General features: G+C 39.1%; 4 protein-coding genes and 1 long non-coding RNA gene across 13 annotated transcripts in view; 2 read left to right on the top strand and 3 right to left on the bottom strand.

Annotated features, from left to right (window-relative positions):
* The first annotated feature begins 185 nt into the window (after positions 1-185).
* LOC5505741 (voltage-gated hydrogen channel 1) lies at positions 186-7,968 on the top strand. Of its 3 annotated transcripts, XR_007308022.1 has the most exons (10): positions 200-546; positions 1,326-1,465; positions 2,291-2,364; positions 2,993-3,046; positions 3,157-3,209; positions 3,949-4,022; positions 4,529-4,644; positions 5,151-5,639; positions 6,788-6,881; positions 7,675-7,968. XR_007308022.1 is itself a non-coding variant. In XM_001626451.3 (8 exons), the coding sequence occupies exons 1-8, from the start codon at positions 407-409 to the stop codon at positions 5,211-5,213; spliced, it is 714 nt and encodes a 237-aa protein (XP_001626501.2). In that variant the 5' UTR covers positions 200-406; the 3' UTR covers positions 5,214-6,138. The 3 variants fall into 3 exon arrangements, 1 of the variants encoding a protein (XP_001626501.2); XR_007308023.1 differs by lacking the exon at positions 1,326-1,465 and having other exon boundaries at positions 186-546; XM_001626451.3 differs by lacking the exons at positions 6,788-6,881; positions 7,675-7,968 and having other exon boundaries at positions 5,151-6,138.
* Positions 7,969-9,122: 1,154 nt separating this feature from the next.
* LOC116613523 lies at positions 9,123-14,545 on the bottom strand. The gene is made up of 3 exons (XM_048727362.1): positions 12,769-14,545; positions 11,149-11,721; positions 9,123-11,042 (listed from the first exon to the last, which is right to left on the bottom strand). Exon 1 carries the CDS (start codon positions 14,442-14,444, stop codon positions 12,864-12,866), a length of 1,581 nt encoding a protein of 526 aa, XP_048583319.1. The 5' UTR covers positions 14,445-14,545; the 3' UTR covers positions 9,123-11,042; positions 11,149-11,721; positions 12,769-12,863.
* LOC5505735 (interferon-inducible double-stranded RNA-dependent protein kinase activator A homolog) lies at positions 10,546-15,696 on the top strand. Its single transcript, XM_048727363.1, has 4 exons — positions 10,546-10,881; positions 11,159-11,344; positions 14,624-14,719; positions 15,057-15,696. The coding sequence occupies exons 1-4, from the start codon at positions 10,546-10,548 to the stop codon at positions 15,399-15,401; spliced, it is 963 nt and encodes a 320-aa protein (XP_048583320.1). The 3' UTR covers positions 15,402-15,696.
* A 931-nt stretch (positions 15,697-16,627) lies between these two features.
* The window catches only part of LOC5505734 (formin-like protein 13), a 30,916-nt gene continuing 26,958 nt past the window's right edge, over positions 16,628-20,585 (bottom strand). For all 7 annotated transcript variants that reach the window (XM_032374064.2, XM_032374066.2, XM_032374071.2 and 4 more), the window contains 3 exons: positions 18,492-18,551; positions 17,454-17,747; positions 16,628-16,873 (listed from right to left, as the gene is read on the bottom strand). In XM_032374064.2, the coding sequence (XP_032229955.2) occupies positions 16,737-16,873; positions 17,454-17,747; positions 18,492-18,551 (491 nt within the window). In that variant the 3' untranslated portion in view covers positions 16,628-16,736. The remainder of the gene's footprint in view (positions 16,874-17,453; positions 17,748-18,491; positions 18,552-20,585) is intronic.
* LOC125562970 lies at positions 17,800-18,478 on the bottom strand. Its single transcript, XR_007308024.1, has 2 exons — positions 18,058-18,478; positions 17,800-17,999 (listed from the first exon to the last, which is right to left on the bottom strand). It is a non-coding gene; the product is annotated as an uncharacterized LOC125562970 (long non-coding RNA).

Below are 20,585 nucleotides of genomic sequence, written 5' to 3'. Positions count from 1 at the left end.
AATAAACGATCGATGATCAATAATAAATATAAATAATGTAAATAATACCAACTACATTTCGAGAGCTTAATAAAAAAAAGCAAAAGATAAGTAAGATGTTTTCAAGTGAAATAAATAAATAGGTCCTCGATGACAAAAAAGTAGATTTTTAAAACACAGGACAGCCCCTAGTCTCCTTCGCAGCCCCCAGTGGTCAGAGTCACACCGTAAAAACAAAACTTTTCCGGCTTGCAGCTTAGTACTTCATGTTTTCTAAAATAACAAGAACCACTTGGCATAATTAAGTTTGTTTTCATACACGAAGTACATAGGTGACGATGTTTGCATTAATCTGGAGTGGAGAGGTTTTGCCTGAGCGCATACTCAAGTAAGAGAGTGCTATTGGTATTCCTAGCGTTGCGTATTGATGGAATCAGACAATCAGCAGCTCGTCGGACAACTCGTGTTTGACACTCAGTCTCTTGGTGAGCGAGCGATGGACAAGGAAATTGAGGTCGAAGTCGGCGATGGAGGTGGTGATGCGCAAGTCGTTTCTAGCACGCCGTGGTATGCAAACTAATTTATTGCTACTCTGTGGTCTGTGATTGGTCTGTGGAATTTTACATTTGTATTGGATGAAAGATAATTCGGTGATTGCGAGTTGTTCATCAAATGGATGGAGTGAATAGAGTTTTATAGCTACAGCTATCTTACAACTATTAATGGAATTCTCTCATCCAAAGTTTATCTAAGTTCTAATTTAGTTGCTTATAAGAAATCTGATTCGTGAGTGTAATTTACAGAACAGCTGTATCGTTCTCAGTCAGTTCTAATGTTTAAATTCTATAACAACCTTGTGGCCTGCCCTCTCCCTACTTCTGTTTCTCAACCTTCATATAGAGTCACTAGGAGGCATAACCATAGTTTTTTGCAACTACAGTCTAATATTCTATCCTATAATTATTCCTTTTTTCCAAGAGCTATAAGAATCTGGAACTTACTTCCAAGTAACGTTGTCAATCAAGTAACCCTAGAGGCATTTAAAACAGCCGCTCTGCCGGCCATCAGGCAGCTAAAGGTGCCTTCGCACCTACGCCGGCTTTAAAGCTGACCAACCCTCCCATTACTAGCGTAAGCTACATATACATGTGTATAGGGAGTATTTATTTAAGTATTTAAGTATTTAAAGATTTGACTAGCGAAGAGGTACAGATATTGGGCTCGCCATCCCTATTCCCCACACCCCACCCCCCTAAAATGTTTTTAGTCAAGAATCCCCTTGGAAAGCCTCTCCAAAATTGCTTTGATGTCCATGCCTATAAGTGTGTATTGTGTGTATTTTATAGCTGGCACATATTGAAGGACCGGCCCAGACTCTGTGAAATAATCCATGGCCAGAAGGCACAATACACCATTATTGCACTTGTAATCATTGATTGCATTATTGTCATTGCTGAGTTGCTGGTTGACTTAGAGATATTGAAAGGTGAACTCCTACAGACAGTGTAAAAAAGGCACCTAATTCACACAGGACTTTGGACGTCACCACAATTAGTTTTTGTTGTCATTTTTATTTTAAATTTGTTTAGTTAGGGGGGCATCCTGCGTGGGTCTAGTGCCCGTTTACACATGGCCCCATTAGCATCTTTTTGGTATATTACAATTCTTGTCCAATAAAGCTATTAAAAAATAATAATAATTAGCTAATAAACATAGTAATTGTTTGGGTAGCTAATCCAAATCCCCTGAATCCCTTGGCTACCAGACCAACAGAGCCCTAGCATTCGACTTACCATTAAGGGGGGCACGACACAGAAACATTAAGAATATATTGGGGGGGCACATGCCCCCAGTGGCCCGCCCCTTTCTACGGCCCTGACTGAGGCCCTGACCGATGCACTAGCTAGAGCTATATCATCTTGAAAGACAGTGCTTACATACAGTATTTTACTGTACAGTACTGTACCAAGCCTCAGATTCATGATTAGAAACTATACTATACTAGTCTATACCTTTTATATGCGAAATTCCTTTTTTACTCTCAGCTGGAGGGGTCATATGGGGGTTACAAAAACCACAAAACCACACAGAAAAACACACAAAAACTGCACAGAAAAATGCCAAAAACTGCAGAACTGTCAAAATAAGTCAATATCCATAAACCGTCTAGAAGAAACATAATACAGTGGAATACAAAAAAAAAAACGAAAAACCACATTTAAAGAAAAACCCCATCACAACAAACCCTTGCACTCCCTCTCCAGCTGATCTTTATTTCCTGAAATGTTTTTTTGCTCTTTTGCTTTTGCAGTTCACCATGATAACCCGGCACCACACATCTTGCATGATGTCAGCATAGCTATCCTGAGTCTGTTCATAATTGAGGTATGATAATACATCAGCCCTAATGGTGTTTGTAGGGATGAATGATAATAACAAGAAAGACTACAGCAAGCTGTAGAAAAACTAGTTGGTCTGTGTAGGCACAGTGTAGACAAGGTATAAATCAACACAAGGTTGAAAAGGTACTGTATGTTAAACACCTCCCTGTGAAACAGAGAAATTGCGCTGTAGTTCCTAGCATTAGCCCTTTGTCGGAGCAAAAGAAACTGAAATTGGTGAGATTTTGACAGAAGAGTTTTAGGATTTTTATCAGAAAATGGCTTCCAAAACATATGTATTGCACGGCTGCATCACACACGCCATAGACATCTCACACTCGCTCCATACAAGTCATAGACACATCAATTTGCCGATTTTGAGTGTTTTGCCTGGCTTCATGGCAAGCAACAAATCAAAAAGGGCATCATTAACTGACAGGCCCCTTGGCCAATAGAAGCTAGGGGATGGGGCTAAGCTAAATTGCATGTTATTGAGACAAGCTAAGTTCTTTGTAAGGCTGCTCCTGCGAAAAACACTGACACATATTTTTCAAGTAATTTTCTTAAATACTGTTTGGAAAAAAATGAAAATGTCATTGATTTGATAAATTGTTTTATTGTGTTTTTTTTAGTTGATTGTTAAAATATATGCAATGGGCATGGAATTCTTCCATCATAAACTGGAGGTAAGATGTTTATTGGTTGTTACACACACGTAGTAATGGGCAGTTGTGTAATTTTTTCACAATATTCTGTTGTGAGTTTTATAGATTTATTATCACATTCTTCCTTTTAGGTGTTTGATGGGATTGTGGTGATTGTGTCATTTGCTCTTGACATAGCATTCAGGTACTACATCTCTCTGGTAGGACCTTGTAAGTAACGGGTGTAGCCAAGACCCCCCCCCCCTCTCCAGCAGCCAAAAATACAGTAAATGTATGAGTTACTTAAAATACAGAAAATGCCTTTTTGGCTGTTAATAGACTTAGAAAATGACCTGCGGTATTATAAAGGGTGCGTGTCTGGTCCAGTTTGTCTTTCCCACTTGACTTTGTTGAGAGTAGAGCTCAATAAAAAGAAGCAAAAGAGATATGATCAAGTTCGAAATAATCAATGGTGCAAAGACAACTATATTTCCAATCTTCTCTGGTGACTGGACAGATAAGAAATAGAGAATGGAGCGATTTTGAAGCAAATAAGTTTTCAGGTTTCATTATTTTCACGTGTTGAAGAATAGCGTCATTTCAAACATAAGCGAACGCTGTATTTATATTGAATTTTCAATCACACAATGTTTGTCATTGTTGCAGAAGAAAACTGCTTCCAAGAAGCTTGTCATTATTGCTTTGTGTATACAGAACAGTATTTTCAACTCCGAAAAATAAGTTAATCTACGGCTCTGCTTTTTCTATATTTACGGAGCTCTGCACTTGATGTGGACTAGTTAGAATGCTGACTTGGACCAGGTCCGCGCCTTCTACTCAGTTTCATTACCTACCCACACTACTCTAGAAGTAGACAGAACCTGCAAACAGACATCAATCTACCTACTTGCTGTTAATTGTTCTAAATAATTGTTTTTTAACAGTGGAGGAAATGCAGCAGAAGGCGCAAGTCTTTTGATTATACTTAGATTATGGCGTGTTACAAGAATAGTCAATGGTGAGGTGACTGCCTCTAAACTTTCAAATTATTTGACTTTATTTTGTGGTTCATGTTAAACATAAAAAATGCCTTACAATTTCTATTGAGTGTTACTAACTCTCAGTTGAGTGCTAGGACATTCTACTCATACTCTCATACTGTCTGTTTATCAAAACCTGGCGCACACCATTTTTTTTAGTGTAACAGTGGTGAAGGTGAACCAAATCAGTACAGGTGTTTTTTTTTAATATCAAGCTTGAAGGACATAGGGTATACATACCACATCCTTTCTATTGTGATGATTTCATTCATTTGTTGGTGACTGTTTCTATTTTTCCATATTTTTGTTTTGTTTTTATTTTTGCTGATGGTTTTATCACCTGCTTTTTTGATGTTGCTCACTACTGTGCTGATATGGTTATTATTTCTATATAAGTTTTTTTGTTGTTAATAGGCAGGCAGGTAATTTTTGGAGTATTTTTACTGACTAAATATCATAACCAACTCGTGTTTTTATTCACAAGGAATTATTCTGTCTGTGAAAATGCAAGATGAGAAGAAAATCCACCATCTTCACAAAGTTATTGAGGAGCTTCAGGAGGAACTTGATAGACTCAAAACCAGAAATGCTGAACTTGAGGTAAGTGCTTTATTGTATATAAACCAAAAAAGTCATACATTATATTAGATGCTTCTAGATTTCAACTCTGTTTTTGCGCTAAACATCTCCTTGCTCCAGCTTATTATGATTATGCTGTTAACCTATATAATATCCTGGATTCGCTGATGAATGGTGTGCACTCAATATAAGCTTTTATATATAAGTAGACAAAATAGTGCTATTCTCTGCCCCTAGCTTCTAGGTACTGTTGTCCCCTAACTTTCCCTGACCCCTGCTAGCTACAATCCCAAACCTCCCCACCCCAGCACATACATCTTAGTCTGTCCCCCCTTGCCAAGTACTGCAGCCTTTACATTTACACATGCAGGTGTCATACAGTTTTGATCGAATTTTGCTCAGAATTTAAAACAATCAAGTCATTTAAGCTCATCAGTCCATAACAGGTGATTATTCTGATAACCTCCTGCCATGAAAATAGGTCGTTGATATTTAGTACTAACACTCCTTTGTTGCATATTCAACAGAATGAACTAAAAGCATTAAAAGGCATCAAAGAAGAACCTGTTGCAGAGGAAGTCACAACGTGAAAATACCATCACTTTATAATGATGAACATTTTTAGGTGATACTTGACTGTAAAAAGTGCTTGCTTCACTCCTCGTGAGGCAACAAGGCTATATTTCTTTGGTGAAAAGAAAGCACTTTCTCTTTATACGTCTTTTAAAACGAGTCTTAAAAAGCGTCTTTCATTATTGGTTCATGGACCTATTTTTTTCTTTTAATTGTCAATTGTTTTTGTAAAGACTAAAGACGCTTCACAAAACATAGGTTTTTACTCTTCAAATCATTTTTAAGAATGCGGAGGTTATTGCACGAGACTGGCTTAACAAAACGTCCCTACAGGGGTGTTCTTGAGTCGTAAAATGCCAGCCGCCATTTCGTCATCCTTGCAAAATACCAGATGTAAGAAAGCATCCATATCCATCGCCTGATTTGGGAAGGATTGAATTAAGGTAAATGAAGTACAAAACGTTGCTTTTATAAGGTTATTTCTAAATTTTGTCCCTTAAAATTTGTCTTTTAAAATTTAAAGAAAACAATAAAAAGATGTGGCTAACAAGGCATCTTTAAGCCCCACATTTTGCTAAACTAGTTGAACCGAGTTTGTACTTATAGTATGCAGAAATATTCAAGTGAGAGTGTTTTCACATTTATTTCCATAACTTCGTTAGTGTACAACTGCCACTGCATGCTGAATTTATTTAGAATCACAAAATGATTTTTTTAGCATATAAATCATGAAATTTGTGTAAGAAAATGTTTTTTTTATAATATGATTAATTTTATCAACAGCCACAAATGAAGAATAACCATACAGTGAATTAAGATATTTTAGCTAGAATTGTAAATAAAACCCATAAAAAAAGGTCCATGAATGTAGTAGTGTGAAGAAGAATTCTCAGTTATAAGAGAAGTAGGTATTGTTCTCTTTGATAAATAAGGACCAATCAACCTGAAGTGTGAAAATTGTTCTAAAACGTTCAAAAAGTTGTTCAGTCTGACCTCTTAAAACCACTGATTTTTCATGTGGTCTCGCTTTCTTGTCATCAGCTATAAAACACGCCAAAGTGGTTTCGACCATCAACACACCCTGCCCTGTTCAGATTGTCTCAAGTGATCAAATACACTCTTTTTTTTATAAGAAAGTCTAATTTTCAGTTGAGGCAGGGCTGTTCTTATTTTTGGGACAATTTATAGCTGAATATGTTCTTAACGACGTTCTTAAATTTTAGTGTATATAAGAATATAAAACCCAATGAATTATTAGGAAGAGAATTACACAATGATCAATACAATAATAAGGTTGTTACTATGAGCACAATTTGATTCTTCATTTAAGAACGCATCAGGACTAAAAAAGAAAAAAAAATCTGCTATTTGAGCCTCGGCATGTTCTTAAAATTTGGTGAAATCTCAGGCTGGACGTTCTTATAAAAAAGGTTCTTATAAAAAAAAGTGTTACTTTATTTGATGAATCACTGGCAAGGTCTTTGATTGGGTGTCAAAGGGAAGCTGTTCAGCTCTTCCGCCCTATCGCGTTTTAGCTAGATTATCTTTCCATCTCGTCGACAGCTAATTCAACTTGCAAATTTACCATCAGACACGCAGGGTCTAACGTTACAAAAGTAGTACCAGCCACGACCCTGTTAAATGAAAAGCAACTTTAAATACAAGACGACGCGTCAAACACAAAGGTACCGAGGCCTAAACCTAATCCATTTTGTTAAATGTTAATTTAACGACGGTTTCCTTCGTTGGCAAACAATTCTAGTGTTGTTGGAAGTTAAAGTAGTAGTAATAACAGTGTTGTTGGTAGGTTATAATTTGTTTTTCTATAAGTAAACTGGACTAACTGCAAATTGTCTATGTAAATAAACTGTTTTAAAATGGACAAATTATAATACAATATAAGACTTTTTTACATTTTATAGAGGAGTCATTTTATAAAGAAGGTAGGTTATCAAAGATACATTAGGTAGAAAGTTACAACAACAAAAACATTTTATGAAAGCGGGATATTCAAGTTCTTGACGGTTCAAGTTATTAGGGGTAAAAACGCAATTGATATACATAGAAAATAAACATGAAAAATAACATTCAACTGTATGACCAGAGATGGCGTAGCTCGTGAACTACTGTGGATAGTTTTTAGCATAAATCCACTCACATACTATCAAAGCCGGCGAAAAAGTCACTTGAACCGAAAGAGACGAAAAACCTTGATTCAAATTTGAGAAATTTGGTTCAAAATTTGGTTTCCAATTTTCGTTTATCTGCGCGCCCTGCTACACCGGTTTCATGCGCTCGCACACGCACTAGAAAACACGCCTCGTTTACTATCTAGACTCATAGAAAACTCGAACTCGTAATTGTTAAATAGTAAAGAAAATCGCTCATAGAAAGTGTACATTACATTGCTATCTAGAATGGACACCATTTTTTCTCCAATTCTGATATTTTCAAATAAATGTAACTATTTCACAACAGAACTCGGCTGTTCAACCAACAATGAAGGTACTGCGTCCCTCCCTCCTCGCTCTCCTATTGGTTACTGCAGTGATGACGTCACTGTGCGTTGCCGAAATGGAAACAAAAGACTACGACTTCTCGGAAACCGTGAAGAAAGTCCGTGGTGCTAGCAGTCTTGGAAACTACGGCAGTGAATGTTCTACATCTGCAAGCTGCCTCCCCGGGCTGCGATGCGTTCCTGTTGGTGCAAGTAGCATCTGTGTGTAAAGTTATTTTATTAATTTATTATTCTTTGGCCATGGATACAATGGAGTAAAAAAAAAAAGAAAAGAAAAAGACAAAACTTATGTTTGTCTATGACGGGGAAGTCTCTTCCTCTTCTAGAGTTGTAGATACTAGTAATAAAAAGCGGTACTGGAACTTTTTTAGCGCACAAGTTTTATTCTCTTATACAAATTCCACGAAATTCTGAATTGGTGTAGAAAGAACAATACAAATAAGAAAACCCTATGTGCAATGAAAAATATTAAACATAACTAACCTTTCTCTAGAGCAACGCTCGAGTAAATTCGTGTATAACGTTGCTTTATTATATATCCATAAACCTAAGAGGCTGTAATAGAAATGATATTCTATAAATAAGATACTATCATTATATTATAGTGATTTGTTTCAAATATTATATGGCATTTATCTTCAGCTCTGGTGTAAGCAAAGATAGACGATTCACTTTCCTCCAATAAGTCTCTAACATACTATCTGACCTAGAAACGGGCAAACAGCGGTCAGCTCTGCTCGCCTGTGATATGCACGATACACACGAGTTCAAAGACATAAATGGGCGAAAACGAATTTGACTAGAACCAGAACTAGAACCATCATAATCAGACGAAAGATCCCCATCGATATCGCATACTGGGGGTCTGAAGCCTTCTACTGGAAAGTTTTCCTCAGGAGTTACATAAGGGGTCTCATCCAGGATATCGTCACTATAGCAACGACTGTGACGCGAACTGGCAGAGCGCGCGAAGTCGCTTGATCCTTCGGCGGCCGACGAAGGTCGCTCAATTTCCATAGAATCCAGCGAATCAGAATCCTCCAAATTTTGTCGGGAATGTAGAAGGTGGTAAAACGCGGTGTTTACAGGACGCTGAGGATCCTGTTCGTCCACCGCCGGCATTTCGCTCTCTTCTAGGCTGCTCTCAAGACTGAAGGAAGATTGTTCTCGCCAACGGGAGAGTGCCATACTAATACAGCAGCACTCGTATCTCCTAAGAAGCACGTGTTCGCCAACCCTCCTAAAATCGTGCCCCGGAAGTCTCCTTTGCCGGTTAAAACAGTTCGGTGTTCCATTCTTAATCTTCGTGTACCTTTTATTACTAGCTCCGCCTTCTCTGTCAATAAAAGATGATTCTTGTATTATTGATGTGTTGTCGACTCTTCCGTCATACAAACGCTGTTCTCTTGTTGCTATACTCGAATCTACTTTGGAGGAAATAGTGCACGTGTTTCCCATAACTTTGTTTGCTCTTGTTGTTCAATTTCAAATCATTGATGACGAAGGGATGAGCTATATGATGACATCATATAATTGAATTTGGGGCCAAATAATTTTCTTAGGGAAGCAGTGGAATGGTTTAATTGCTCGAAAAAGCATCTACTTAGCTGGGTAACGGAATAAAATCAGGCGCTATGTGTCGATACACGGACTTTGAACGGGTTCGAGTACCAACATTGGTGATGCGATGCGAATAAATCTATAGATCCCGACTTAGATTTTGAAAGCTAATATCCCTCAATCTTAAAAGCTATACTGTTTATAAAACAAGCTTAAAGCACTTTCGACCAGTTTGAAACAAAGAATATGTGAGACGAAAGGAAAACATCCATGATCGGACATGTCAACAGCGTTTCCGGTTTTCCGAGAAACAACAAGCAGGTCTCTCGCCAGTCTCCCTCGGCGTGATAACGACAACAAACGCAATCAATTCGGAGAAAAAAGAAAGACAGCTTAGTGCTTATTTAGCAGAATTTGATTCCTTTCCTTTCCTCGAGGCAACGGCTTTTTTCAGCCATATATCTTAAGGTAGGTCTTTAGTGGGTCTTCACTTTGCAATTTTTACTTTATTTTGTTTTGGTTGGTTGCGTATTGCGAAATAAACTTTCACTTTTTTTATAGTTTTCTTTATAAAATCGGCTGTATTTTGACTCCAAGAAGAGAAAACAGTTTTTTTTTTTACTAATTTGACATTTAATTTGTTTGAACTGTATGGCCAAGGAACGATTTATTGTAATCGGCGGTGTATGTAGTTTACTTAATCAGGGATTTTACAGCGGCGTAACCAGGATTTTTAACAGCAGGGGGAACCCAAAAGGGACTTTCAAGGCATTTTCTCCTGTATTATAGATAATGTTTTGGCTGCCAAAGGGGGGGGGGGGGGCTCTAGGCCACCCTCTGGCTTCGCCCCTATTTTAGGGGAAGACGGTGGGGGAATACCCGTCTTATGACTTCCTTCACTTGACCCGTTAGAACAATTAGAATTAGACAATTAGTAAAATCCTTTCTAAAATGCCAGTTTTGCCTCTTCAGAAAGTAAAGAGATGGGGTTGACTGTCCCTTATTTATATATCTTTAGAATATCGCTGAAAAATCTAGCCTTTGTCGTGGTAACACCAAAATAATTGCTCCCCCTCCCAGGAAGTAGGGGATGGGGTGACTATTTCCTATTCCGATATCTTTATATTATTGTTGACTCATCTAGCTCTTTGTTTGTTTATGAATATACTGACCTGTCTACTCCGCCCCCCCCCCAAATAAAAAAACACCAACCAGTAAAATGCACACAATAAAGCTAATGCTTTCCATTTCAACAGGAACCCCCTTCAAAAATGAGCAGACTACAAAACACAAGCACATCAGTCATGAAACAGAGAGTATTAAAAGCTGTCCTGGTTCAGGTGCTTATGACCAAGAATCCTATCAGTGCACTTATGGAAGCATGTGCCCAGGCTGGGCTTAAAGTAACCTTTCAAGAATATGATGAGTCTTTGCGAGGGTTCGACAAAATATTCACATGTGATGTGACTGTTGATGGTGTTCTGAGTAGCTGTCGCGCTTATGGTCCAACAAAGAAGGAGGCAAAGGGGAATGCAGCAAGAAAAGCAATTGAAGAACTGACATTTGACCCTTCTCTAGGAAACAGTTCCACATACAAGATGTCACAGGTTTGGAAACTTGCATAAGAGCTGGCTCTTATTTATCTTTTATAATGTATGTCATTATACATTTATTTTCTTCCAGCATTTTCTTTAATAGATGCCAGCTGTACTGCAGGAGGGAATGGGAAGGTCATTAGCTATGGGCCACTAGCTGTGACCCTGTATATCTGTAGGGCAAAAAAATGGTTTTATCCATCCATCCAAAGCAATTTTTTAAAATGATCAGTTACATGTGATTATTGATTTTATTAGATTTTTATTAAATGATCATACCTTATTTCAGGTATCTAGTGAATCAAGAATATCCCCTTTGCATCCAAAGACCGCTCCTCCAAAGGGTCCAGAGACAGTAGAGAACTACATCGGCACACTCCAGGAGTACACAGCTGCTCATAGATGGCCGACTCCTAAATATAGCGAAGATATGCGGGGACAAGACCACTGCAAAGAGTTCATTGTAAAGTGCAATGTAAGTCTAAAAGGTGTGATTTTTATCTCAGCGATTTTTCTATAGCACATGCTGCCTTGTTGGAAACTGGTGCACTATCGCTGTGACAAAAATTGTGAAGTTGCATCACATTTACATATTTGTGATTTGGGGTGCAGTACACATGTGAGAAAAATCGCAGCATCAGATGCAACAAAAAATGCATAAAATTCACAAGTGTAAACTGACCTTACAGCTGAAGCAAAAAAAAAAAAAAACAAGAGAATAATACAACTAATGCTTGAGTATCCAGTTCTTTTTTTGCTGCAAAATGGACCTGCAGACAATAATCTCTTTGTCTTCAGACCAGCTAGTCGATTCTACTGTGCTTGCTTTGAAATGGTTTAACTTGTGGACATCTGTGGGAATGACATTCAAAAGACAATTACAGATTTCTGATTCTCCTTGATTTATTATAAATGCAACAGTTAATACACGAAAGAGCTTATATTGAATTCTTTTTTTTTTCTAGACTTAATACTTTAGTATCTTAAAAATAGATATTGAAAGTGCATTTTGCATATTCTCCCTTAAAAACAGATATAACAGGGTTATATTTTGCCAAAAGATGGAGGGTTTCCAGTCATTTTGTTTTCTAAAAGCATGCAATTTCTTATTATAGTATTAATATATAAACAAGGTAACATATAATAAACATTTAATATACAGATTTGTATTGTCTTCTGTAGCAAGAACTCAAGCTATTCAGAGCCATTACTGAGCTGTGGCTAAATCCAAATCTAGCACCAACAGTCATACTTAAAGTTGCAGATTGTACCAGAAAACTATCAGTGAGTTGAAATGTGACTGTATTCAACCCTGCGAGCAATTATCATGCACACACAAATCAAAATCGAGAAATTCTGTATGCATGTTATTTTGTTAATTCAATTGCCTTACACTTTGATTATTGCAGCAAAAGCTACCAGGCACACTGAGAATGTTGAGGAAATATTATAACAGACAACCTAACTAATCCAAAATGCCAAATCCAGTTAAAATTTAATTGACAAGTATTCAACTGCATCAGCAATAGAGCCATTGAGTTAAAACTTCTGTTATTTACTTGCACATGTGCTAAAATGATGTCATTTTGTATAGTACAAGAGTTTACTGCGTTTAATTATTTTTCTTGTAGTGCCAGTAGCCACACTTATACTTGAAAAATTATAGAGATCTATGCGTGACTGGTCTCTTTGTAAGTGTACCAATATGAAGCGAATAGTTCACAGGATGGCACAAATGTAAGAAAAAAAGTGTCAGTTCCATGTTTTAACTCACTTATAGGTTTCTGATAGTACCTAATTATCCAAAAGGACTTAAACAAATAGTTCACAGGATGGCACAAATATATAAAAAAAATTTCAGTTACATGTTTTGAATCACTTATAGGTTTCTGATAGTACCTAATTATCCAAATGGAATTAAACATCTTTATACTCTTTGAGCTTCTGTAAGTTCCACAAGATCTTCTGATTCATATGATTGTATTAACATCATATTAACGTGTGTCTTCCCCATAAGTTTGTATGGCCACATTTTCTTTACAAATGCTACATTTTATCTGGATCAGTGAAATCTTTCCATGCTGCAATGCCTTTTCATTGCACGCCATTGTAAATCCATTCTTGCAGAAATGCAATGACTCTATTGCATTTACCACACTTCTCAGCTCAACCCACTTATACACTGAGCAATCAAGTGCAGATATTCCAATCTGCTGGTGGGATGCCACACTCACAGTTCCCACCCTCCCCCTGTTACTCTCTTCCTGCTTTTTCTTACAAGGTGTTGAGATGGACTTTGAGCGCAACTTGTGTGCTTTTTGTGGAGTCTCATTCAGTAGGGTCTGTACAAAGACATCTTTTTTGCAGATGTTACACTCAATTCTAACCACAGAGCTTTTACCATACCTCAATTCATGCTCATCACATGCCGTCAGAAATCGGCTCTTGCAAGAGGAGTGTATACACTCCAAAGCTCCAAGCACACTCTGAAATTGCACCCACCGGTAACTATGCCCGTCCAGTATTGATTCTGGTCTTTGTCTATTGGGGTTAGGAGTGTTCATTACAAGTTTACTTACAGGTTTACATTCTATGTGCTTCTGTTTATTTGGCGTCGAGACAGACTTTGACCGTAACATATATTTTAGCGGATTTGGTGTCTTTCTGGACGATTTAGGTGGTATTGGCTGTTTGAACACCGGATCTGTTTTCAATGGGGTTTGGAAGTCTGGCTCTTTCCTTGAAATGATTGGTACAGGAGCTATACTGGGTTCAGATTTTTCTTCAGTTTTAGATACACAGTTTTCATTATCTGTGACTGTGGTATTGACTTCATTCAGAACTGGCAGTTCTTTTGTTTCTTCTACAATAGATGGCTCTGGTTCGATTGTACGACTTGGAATGAGAGTACTAGGTTCTTGAGGGCTTCGAATAGGCGATTTATGTTTTGTAACGGCAGAAGCTGCCTCAAGTTCGCCTAATGAGGTTGGCCGAGTTTCTTCGACTTCCATTGCCACTGGTGCCGGATTAAACTCAACAACAACTTCCTCTTCGATCGCATTCGCAACACTTTCCTCTACAAAGCTTTCCCTGAAAAATCCTTGTTCCATTGCTGACTCTTCCAAACAGATTTCTTGGCAGCCAGAAATTTCCAAACATCCCAGGTTATCACAAGAAAAGCTAAGCATGACTTTGGGCTCTATGTTTTCGATGTTTTCTACTGCCTCTTGGTTCAGTTTAGGGCTAAGCACACCTTTCGAATCGCTCCGTTCAGCCACCGGTGGCGATGTAGAGATTTGATCTCCCGGGTTCGGATCCTCTCTTTCAAAGTGGATTTTCTTTGCTGGAGATCCTTCCTCTGACACAGAAGCAAAACTGAGATCATTGCAGCTTTCATGATTTCGTTTTACTGGTGTTTTTCTTGGAGATTCTTTTCTAATAGTGGTCTTCTCGTATGAAGGGCTAGTTGTTAATGGTGAGCGTGCTATTCTTTTGGTTTTCGATGATCGCTTTTTAAAAAGCCTTCCAAGCCCAGGTAGTCCACAAAAAAAGGCTTTCCTTGTCTTTTGAGGCATAACTCTGCTAATTTGATAATGACGTCTGTTAATAAAAAGTGATAAATCTAGAATTGTTATAACTTCACACAAAGGTCATAAACGGACGAGGAACGATTCGAAATTTCCGCGGCTCGTTTCCAGTCCTTCCGCTACACAGGTAACCCAAACATTGAGTATACCGCATTATATTATTTCAGGTGAAGGAATGGACGAGTCAAGGTATTTATGGCAACAAGAAAACAGCAAAGCAACTAGCGGCGAAAAATATGATGAAACTTATAACTTCTAGTACGGTAAGGTCATTTTTTTGCAGTCAAACCAAGGCAATGGCCTACGAAGGGTAACATACCAGTTTTTTACAGGCTTCCCAGGAAGACATGAACATAACGACGTAAGAGAAAAAAAAAATTTTTTTTCGTTTGTCATTATGTCCATGTCGTTATGTCGGACATAAAAGAGTGCGGCGCCTGTGTTGTTATGCCGTTATGTCACTAGTGTACACTAGGCATAAGTGCAAGTCGCAAGATTCTATGAAGAAAAGCTTTGAACAAGAGACCATGGTCTCTTAGTTTGAAACATATTTATTATCACCGTGCAAACTTATTATATGGAGGCTTTCCCTTTTTCTAGAGTGGAGACAGCCCAGGGTGTACCGCAAGGTTGAGCACTAGGTTGACCTCTAGCAATAGGTCCTCTAGTCCAGGATCTGTCCATTCTCCAACACGTCAATCCTACAGATCTGGACAGGACGAGGCAACGCAAAACGACCTTGCGAAGCTGCAAAGAAAGACCATTTCAAGGGGCATGAATCTGGAATGGAAATATTTACGGGAAAGGGGAGTCATAAGCAACAACCATATGTGCTTTGTTCGAGTACACAGCGACCCCGTCATTGTGTGTAGTGGAGAAGGCTTGACAAAAGAGTGTGCGCGCAATGACGCGGCTCACAATGCATTGCAGTGCTGGATAGCCTGACTGCTTTTCTTTTCTCTATCGATCTCTAGACCAGAAGATTTTTAATATAATACTTAAATCATTGTCAAAGCTTAACTACGGGGCCTCACCATTATAATAAAGGTAATGGTACTTAACTTCCCGATTTCTATAAAACAAGCCAGTAAATACAATGAAAATGCAAATCAGTGGACATAGGGCCCTGAACACAAAGTGCACGTGTGACTGAGAACGAGTGTAATGTACAGTCATAAGTAGAAACTTTTGTAAGTAAATAGCTTTATTTTGTGACATTTTTCCACCAGTAAGCTTTTTCTAAAAAAAAGAACATAAAACAAGAACAAAAACAGAAGAAAAAACGTAGAAATATTTTTTTCTAGAAGTCTAAATTACAGCTTTTTCGTGAAAAAATGAAGACAAAATGGAATTTGAGGTGTGGTCGTTGGTATAATTATTGGCCTTCAAAAACAAAGATGTCCGCCACCTCACTATTTGGGTGACCATGCATCTGTTTCTAACAAAAAACCTAAGACCCTTAGTGCCATGGTTACAAGACCCTTAGTGCCATGGTTACAATACCCTTAGTGCCATGGTTACAAGATCCTTAGTGCCATGGTTACAAGACCCTTAGTGCCATGGTTACAAGACCCTTAGTGCCATGGTTACAAGACCCTTAGTGCCATGGTTACAAGACCCTTAGTGCCATGGTTACAAGATCCTTAGTGCCATGGTTACAATACCCTTATTGCCATGGTTACAATACCCTTAGTGCCATGGTTACAATACCAAGCACGTCGTGATAAAATATTTTCAGCACGAAAATGTATATTTTTTAATAAATCTCTAAAATAAGCGTTAATTAACCTTTATATCGCGTTTTAGTGCCATAAAATTTTATTCATATTTTACAATGCATCTTCGAAAAATATTGTAAGTTCTCATTATTCAGGTTATCATGTCTTAAAGCCCATATATAGTTTTCACCTCAGTAGTAAATCCGGCTGATTTACAGCGAATTTCGATTCATCCTACAACTAAAACAGCACAGTCGATCGGATCTACCGACTACCGACCGATCTAACGACGGATCTATCGACTACTGACCGATCTACCGTCGAATCTACCGACTTTAACGAAGGTATCTAGTCACGTGCCCTGACCTATGGGCAACACTGACTTTATCACTTCACCTAGAAGCCCTAGAAAATATTTTTAATAATATTATCCTTATTCATGCACGACTTTTCTACAATTGAAATGCTAGCTTTATTCTATTCTTACTTATGCGTGTGTATTATAAAACAATTCTCGCTGAATAAAAAAAACTATATGCTAGAAGTATGTGGTCTTCCTGTTTTAATGACCTTGTTCGGTCCATGACTGCATTTCGCCCTCGCCCTGAGTGAGGGAGCGACGCACCAGAGGTGGTTTAGTGCGCTGTTTAACGACTGGTTTGGTGTCTGAATGGAACGTCTGGACACGCCTCGGAGCCACTAGAATAAAAGAGAAAAAATAAAATTATCTGCACACTATTGCCGGGCGAGGAATGCTGTGTGTTTTTTCCGACACTGCTGTCACGAGGCTTTGCACCACCGAAACCATCATACAACCATACCAATCAATGGCTGTTGTTTCTTTAGATGGTCTATCAGAGAGCCTTGGGCGAGCGCGCAGGAAACCTGTTATTTTCTAAAGCATTAGGGTCTGGGCCTTTTTTTTACAAAATGGCGGAGAGCAAAACGAGATTCTCGACTCAGTTCTAGGGCGTCAAAAAAGCCAAAAAAAAAAGAAGAAGTGATTGAAGCGGACCCCCAAAGTGTACAGTCAAAATAGGGAGCTGACCGAACGAAGTAGAAAAACGATAGTTTTTTCATAGTGATCGCTATGAGGTTTGCAAACAGGGCAGCATTCATTTAACAACCCGGTGTACTTTTAAAAAAAGGCAGAATTATACTGGACTATAAAGTAATAAAGGCGACGAGTTCTTCCTGTTTCCAACACAAATGACAAGACAGGTTGGACACGTTTAACACCATGCGCATTTAAGGCTGGGTACGTGTGACAAAATCTCACCTTTGGGGGGGAGGTTCTGGTAACCATGTGTCGGCCCTGCTTTGGGTGGAATATTCTGGTACGACTGAGGGTAAGGAGTCGCAGCACTTTTAGGAGCCCGCACCGGTAAGGGTATCGGGTTGTTTATTGGCGCGACATTCTGATAACTGCTGCCATGCTCTCTTTCGGGTATGTTCTCGTAGCTTCTAGGGCTGTGTGGGGGGGTGCGGAGAGGTTTTGCAACTACGTTTTCGTAGCCTTTTGACCCGGTGCCCTGTCCCCGAGGGGGGAGGGGTGGACCGGGAGGTGCAGTACCTGCAACGAAGAATTCCTAGAGTTAGGAATGTTATGGGAAGTTACTTCTTTCTTTTTGTGTGAGTACAGTACTGATCAACGACAGCCTACTAAGTCAAATTATCGCCCGGGTTACTTCCCTTAGGGTGTTAAATTTGCCCCAAGTGCTATGGTCTTCTAGAAAACCTGCTCTTTCTTAGGATCTTCTAGAAAACCTGCTCTTCCTTAGGGCCTTCTAGAAAACCTGCTCTCCCTTAGGATCTTCTAGAAAACCTTCTCTTCCTTAGGGTCTTCAAGAAAAACTGCTCTTCCTTAGGGTCTTCTAGAAAACCTGCTCTCCCTTAGGCCTGACCCATAAAATACAAAACTTTGCCTTTATTTTTTGATACCTATAAAAAAATGAATTGCAACCCCCTTCAAATTCGTTACGAAAGAGGCGTGCTTGATATCTTTTTACAACACTGTGAATACAATCCAGTTATAATTATGTTATAATTCGCCTGTTATAAATGCTAATTTAATAATATTAAGTTATCCCACGCCCACACCCACGCGATTTTGCTATGCTCTAGTGGTAGAAGTCTATGCAGGCCACACACACTGTTATCCCTTAGAGTAAAAATTAATTTTCTCTACGAGAACATGTGACTTTTCCAGCGGGAGTCACCCGTTTCCCCCCAGGGATGATTCTCAGTATAACTTTTACCGAAATATGGAATTTAATAACAAATATCTGCAGGCTCACTTCTTCACAAGAATATTAACCTTTTGCTTTGGAAGGTAAATTCTCGTAGCTTGAAGAGGTTTGGGGGGGCGGTGGGGCTGCTACAAAACAAAAACAAATGCATTTTAGTTGAGAATTGCAGAATTCATTTATAATGATCCATAAGATTGAGACTCAATGAGCATTTGGTGTAATACCTACCGTTTTTAGGTGGGATCTATTGGCATGACGTAATACCTACCGTGTTTCGGTGGGATGGTCTAACATGACGTAATACCTACCGCGTTTAGGTGGGATCTACTGATATGACGTAATACCTACCGTGTTTAGGTGGGATCTACTGATATGACGTAATACCTACCGTGTTTAGGTGGGATGTATTACTGACATGACGCAATACCTACCGTGTCAAGGTGGGATGTTCTAGCATGACGTAATACCTACCGTGTTTAGGTGGGATGTTCTGACATGACGTAATACCTACCGTGTTTCGGTGGGATGTTATGACATGACGTAATACCTACCGTGTTTCGGTGGGATGTTCTAACATGACGTAATACCAACCGCGTTTAGGTGGGATCTACTGATATGACGTAATACCTACCGTGTTTAGGTGGGATGTTCTGACATGACGTAACACCTACCGTGTTTAGGTGGGATGTTCTGACATGACGCAATACCTACCGTGTTTAGGTGGGATCTACTGATATGACGTAATACCTACCGTGTTTAGGTGGGATGTTTTGACATGACGTAATACCTACCGTGTTTAGGTGGGATGTTCTGACATGACGTAATACCTACCGTGTTTAGGTGGGATGTTCTGACATGACGTAATACCTACCGTGTTTAGGTGGGATCTACTAATATGACGTAATACCTACCGTGTTTAGGTGGGATCTACTGATATGACGTAATACCTACCGTGTTTAGGTGGGATGTTCTGACATGATGTAATACCTACCGTGTTTAGGTGGGATGTATTACTGACATGACGTAATACCTACCGTGTTTAGGTGGGATGTTCTGACATGACGTAATACCTACCGTGTTTAGGTGGGATGTTCTGACATAAAGTAATACCTACGTGTTTAGGTGGGATGTTCTTACATGACGTAATACCTACCGTGTTTAGGTGGGATCTACTGATATGACGTAATACCTACCGTGTTTAGGTGGGATGTTCTGACATGACGTAATACCTACCGTGTTTAGATGGGATGTTCTGACATGACGTAATACCTACCGTGTTTAGGTGGGATGCTCTGACATGACGTAATACCTACCGTGTTTAGGTGGGATGTTCTGACATGACGTAATACCTACCGTGTTTAGGTGGGATGTTCTAATATGACGTAATACCTACCGTGTTTAGGTGGGATCTACTGATATGACGTAATACCTACCGTGTTTCGGTGGGATGTTCTGACATGACATAATACCTACCGTGTTTCGGTGGGATGTTTTGACATGACGTAATACCTACCGTGTTTCGGTGGGATGTTTTGACATAACGTAATACCTACCGCGTTCAGGTGGGATGTTCTGATATGACGTAATACCTACCGTGTTTCGGTGGGATGTTCTGACATGACATAATACCTACCGTGTTTCGGTGGGATGTTTTGACATGACGTAATACCTACCGTGTTTCGGTGGGATGTTCTGACATGACGTAATACCTACCGCGTTCAGGTGGGATGTTCTGATATGACGTAATACCTACCGTGTTTAGGTGGGATGTTCTGACATGACGTAATACCTACCGTGTTTAGGTGGGATGTTCTGACATAAAGTAATACCTACGTGTTTAGGTGGGATGTTCTTACATGACGTAATACCTACCGTGTTTAGGTGGGATCTACTGATATGACGTAATACCTACCGTGTTTAGGTGGGATGTTCTGACATGACGTAATACCTACCGTGTTTAGATGGGATGTTCTGACATGACGTAATACCTACCGTGTTTAGGTGGGATGCTCTGACATGACGTAATACCTACCGTGTTTAGGTGGGATGTTCTGACATGACGTAATACCTACCGTGTTTAGGTGGGATGTTCTAATATGACGTAATACCTACCGTGTTTAGGTGGGATCTACTGATATGACGTAATACCTACCGTGTTTCGG

Source organism: Nematostella vectensis, chromosome 5 (assembly GCF_932526225.1).
Source record: "Nematostella vectensis chromosome 5, jaNemVect1.1, whole genome shotgun sequence".
Taxonomy (NCBI): Eukaryota; Metazoa; Cnidaria; class Anthozoa; order Actiniaria; family Edwardsiidae; genus Nematostella; species Nematostella vectensis.
The sequence above is the reverse complement of the archived record's forward strand: the minus strand, read 5'-3'. Positions and strand labels throughout refer to the sequence as shown.

Bases quoted from the DNA above. Each gene is read 5' to 3' on its own strand.
- LOC5505741 (XM_001626451.3), top strand. From the start codon at position 407: ATGGAATCAGACAATCAGCAGCTCGTCGGACAACTCGTGTTTGACACT. The intron at 3,047-3,156 runs GTAAGATGTTTA...TCTTCCTTTTAG, and splicing joins TCTTCCATCATAAACTGGAG to GTGTTTGATGGGATTGTGGT. The intron at 4,023-4,528 runs GTGAGGTGACTG...TTTATTCACAAG, and splicing joins TGTTACAAGAATAGTCAATG to GAATTATTCTGTCTGTGAAA.
- LOC5505735 (XM_048727363.1), top strand. From the start codon at position 10,546: ATGAGCAGACTACAAAACACAAGCACATCAGTCATGAAACAGAGAGTA. The intron at 10,882-11,158 runs GTTTGGAAACTT...ACCTTATTTCAG, and splicing joins CCACATACAAGATGTCACAG to GTATCTAGTGAATCAAGAAT. The intron at 11,345-14,623 runs GTAAGTCTAAAA...ATATTATTTCAG, and splicing joins AGTTCATTGTAAAGTGCAAT to GTGAAGGAATGGACGAGTCA.
- LOC116613523 (XM_048727362.1), bottom strand. From the start codon at position 14,444: ATGCCTCAAAAGACAAGGAAAGCCTTTTTTTGTGGACTACCTGGGCTT.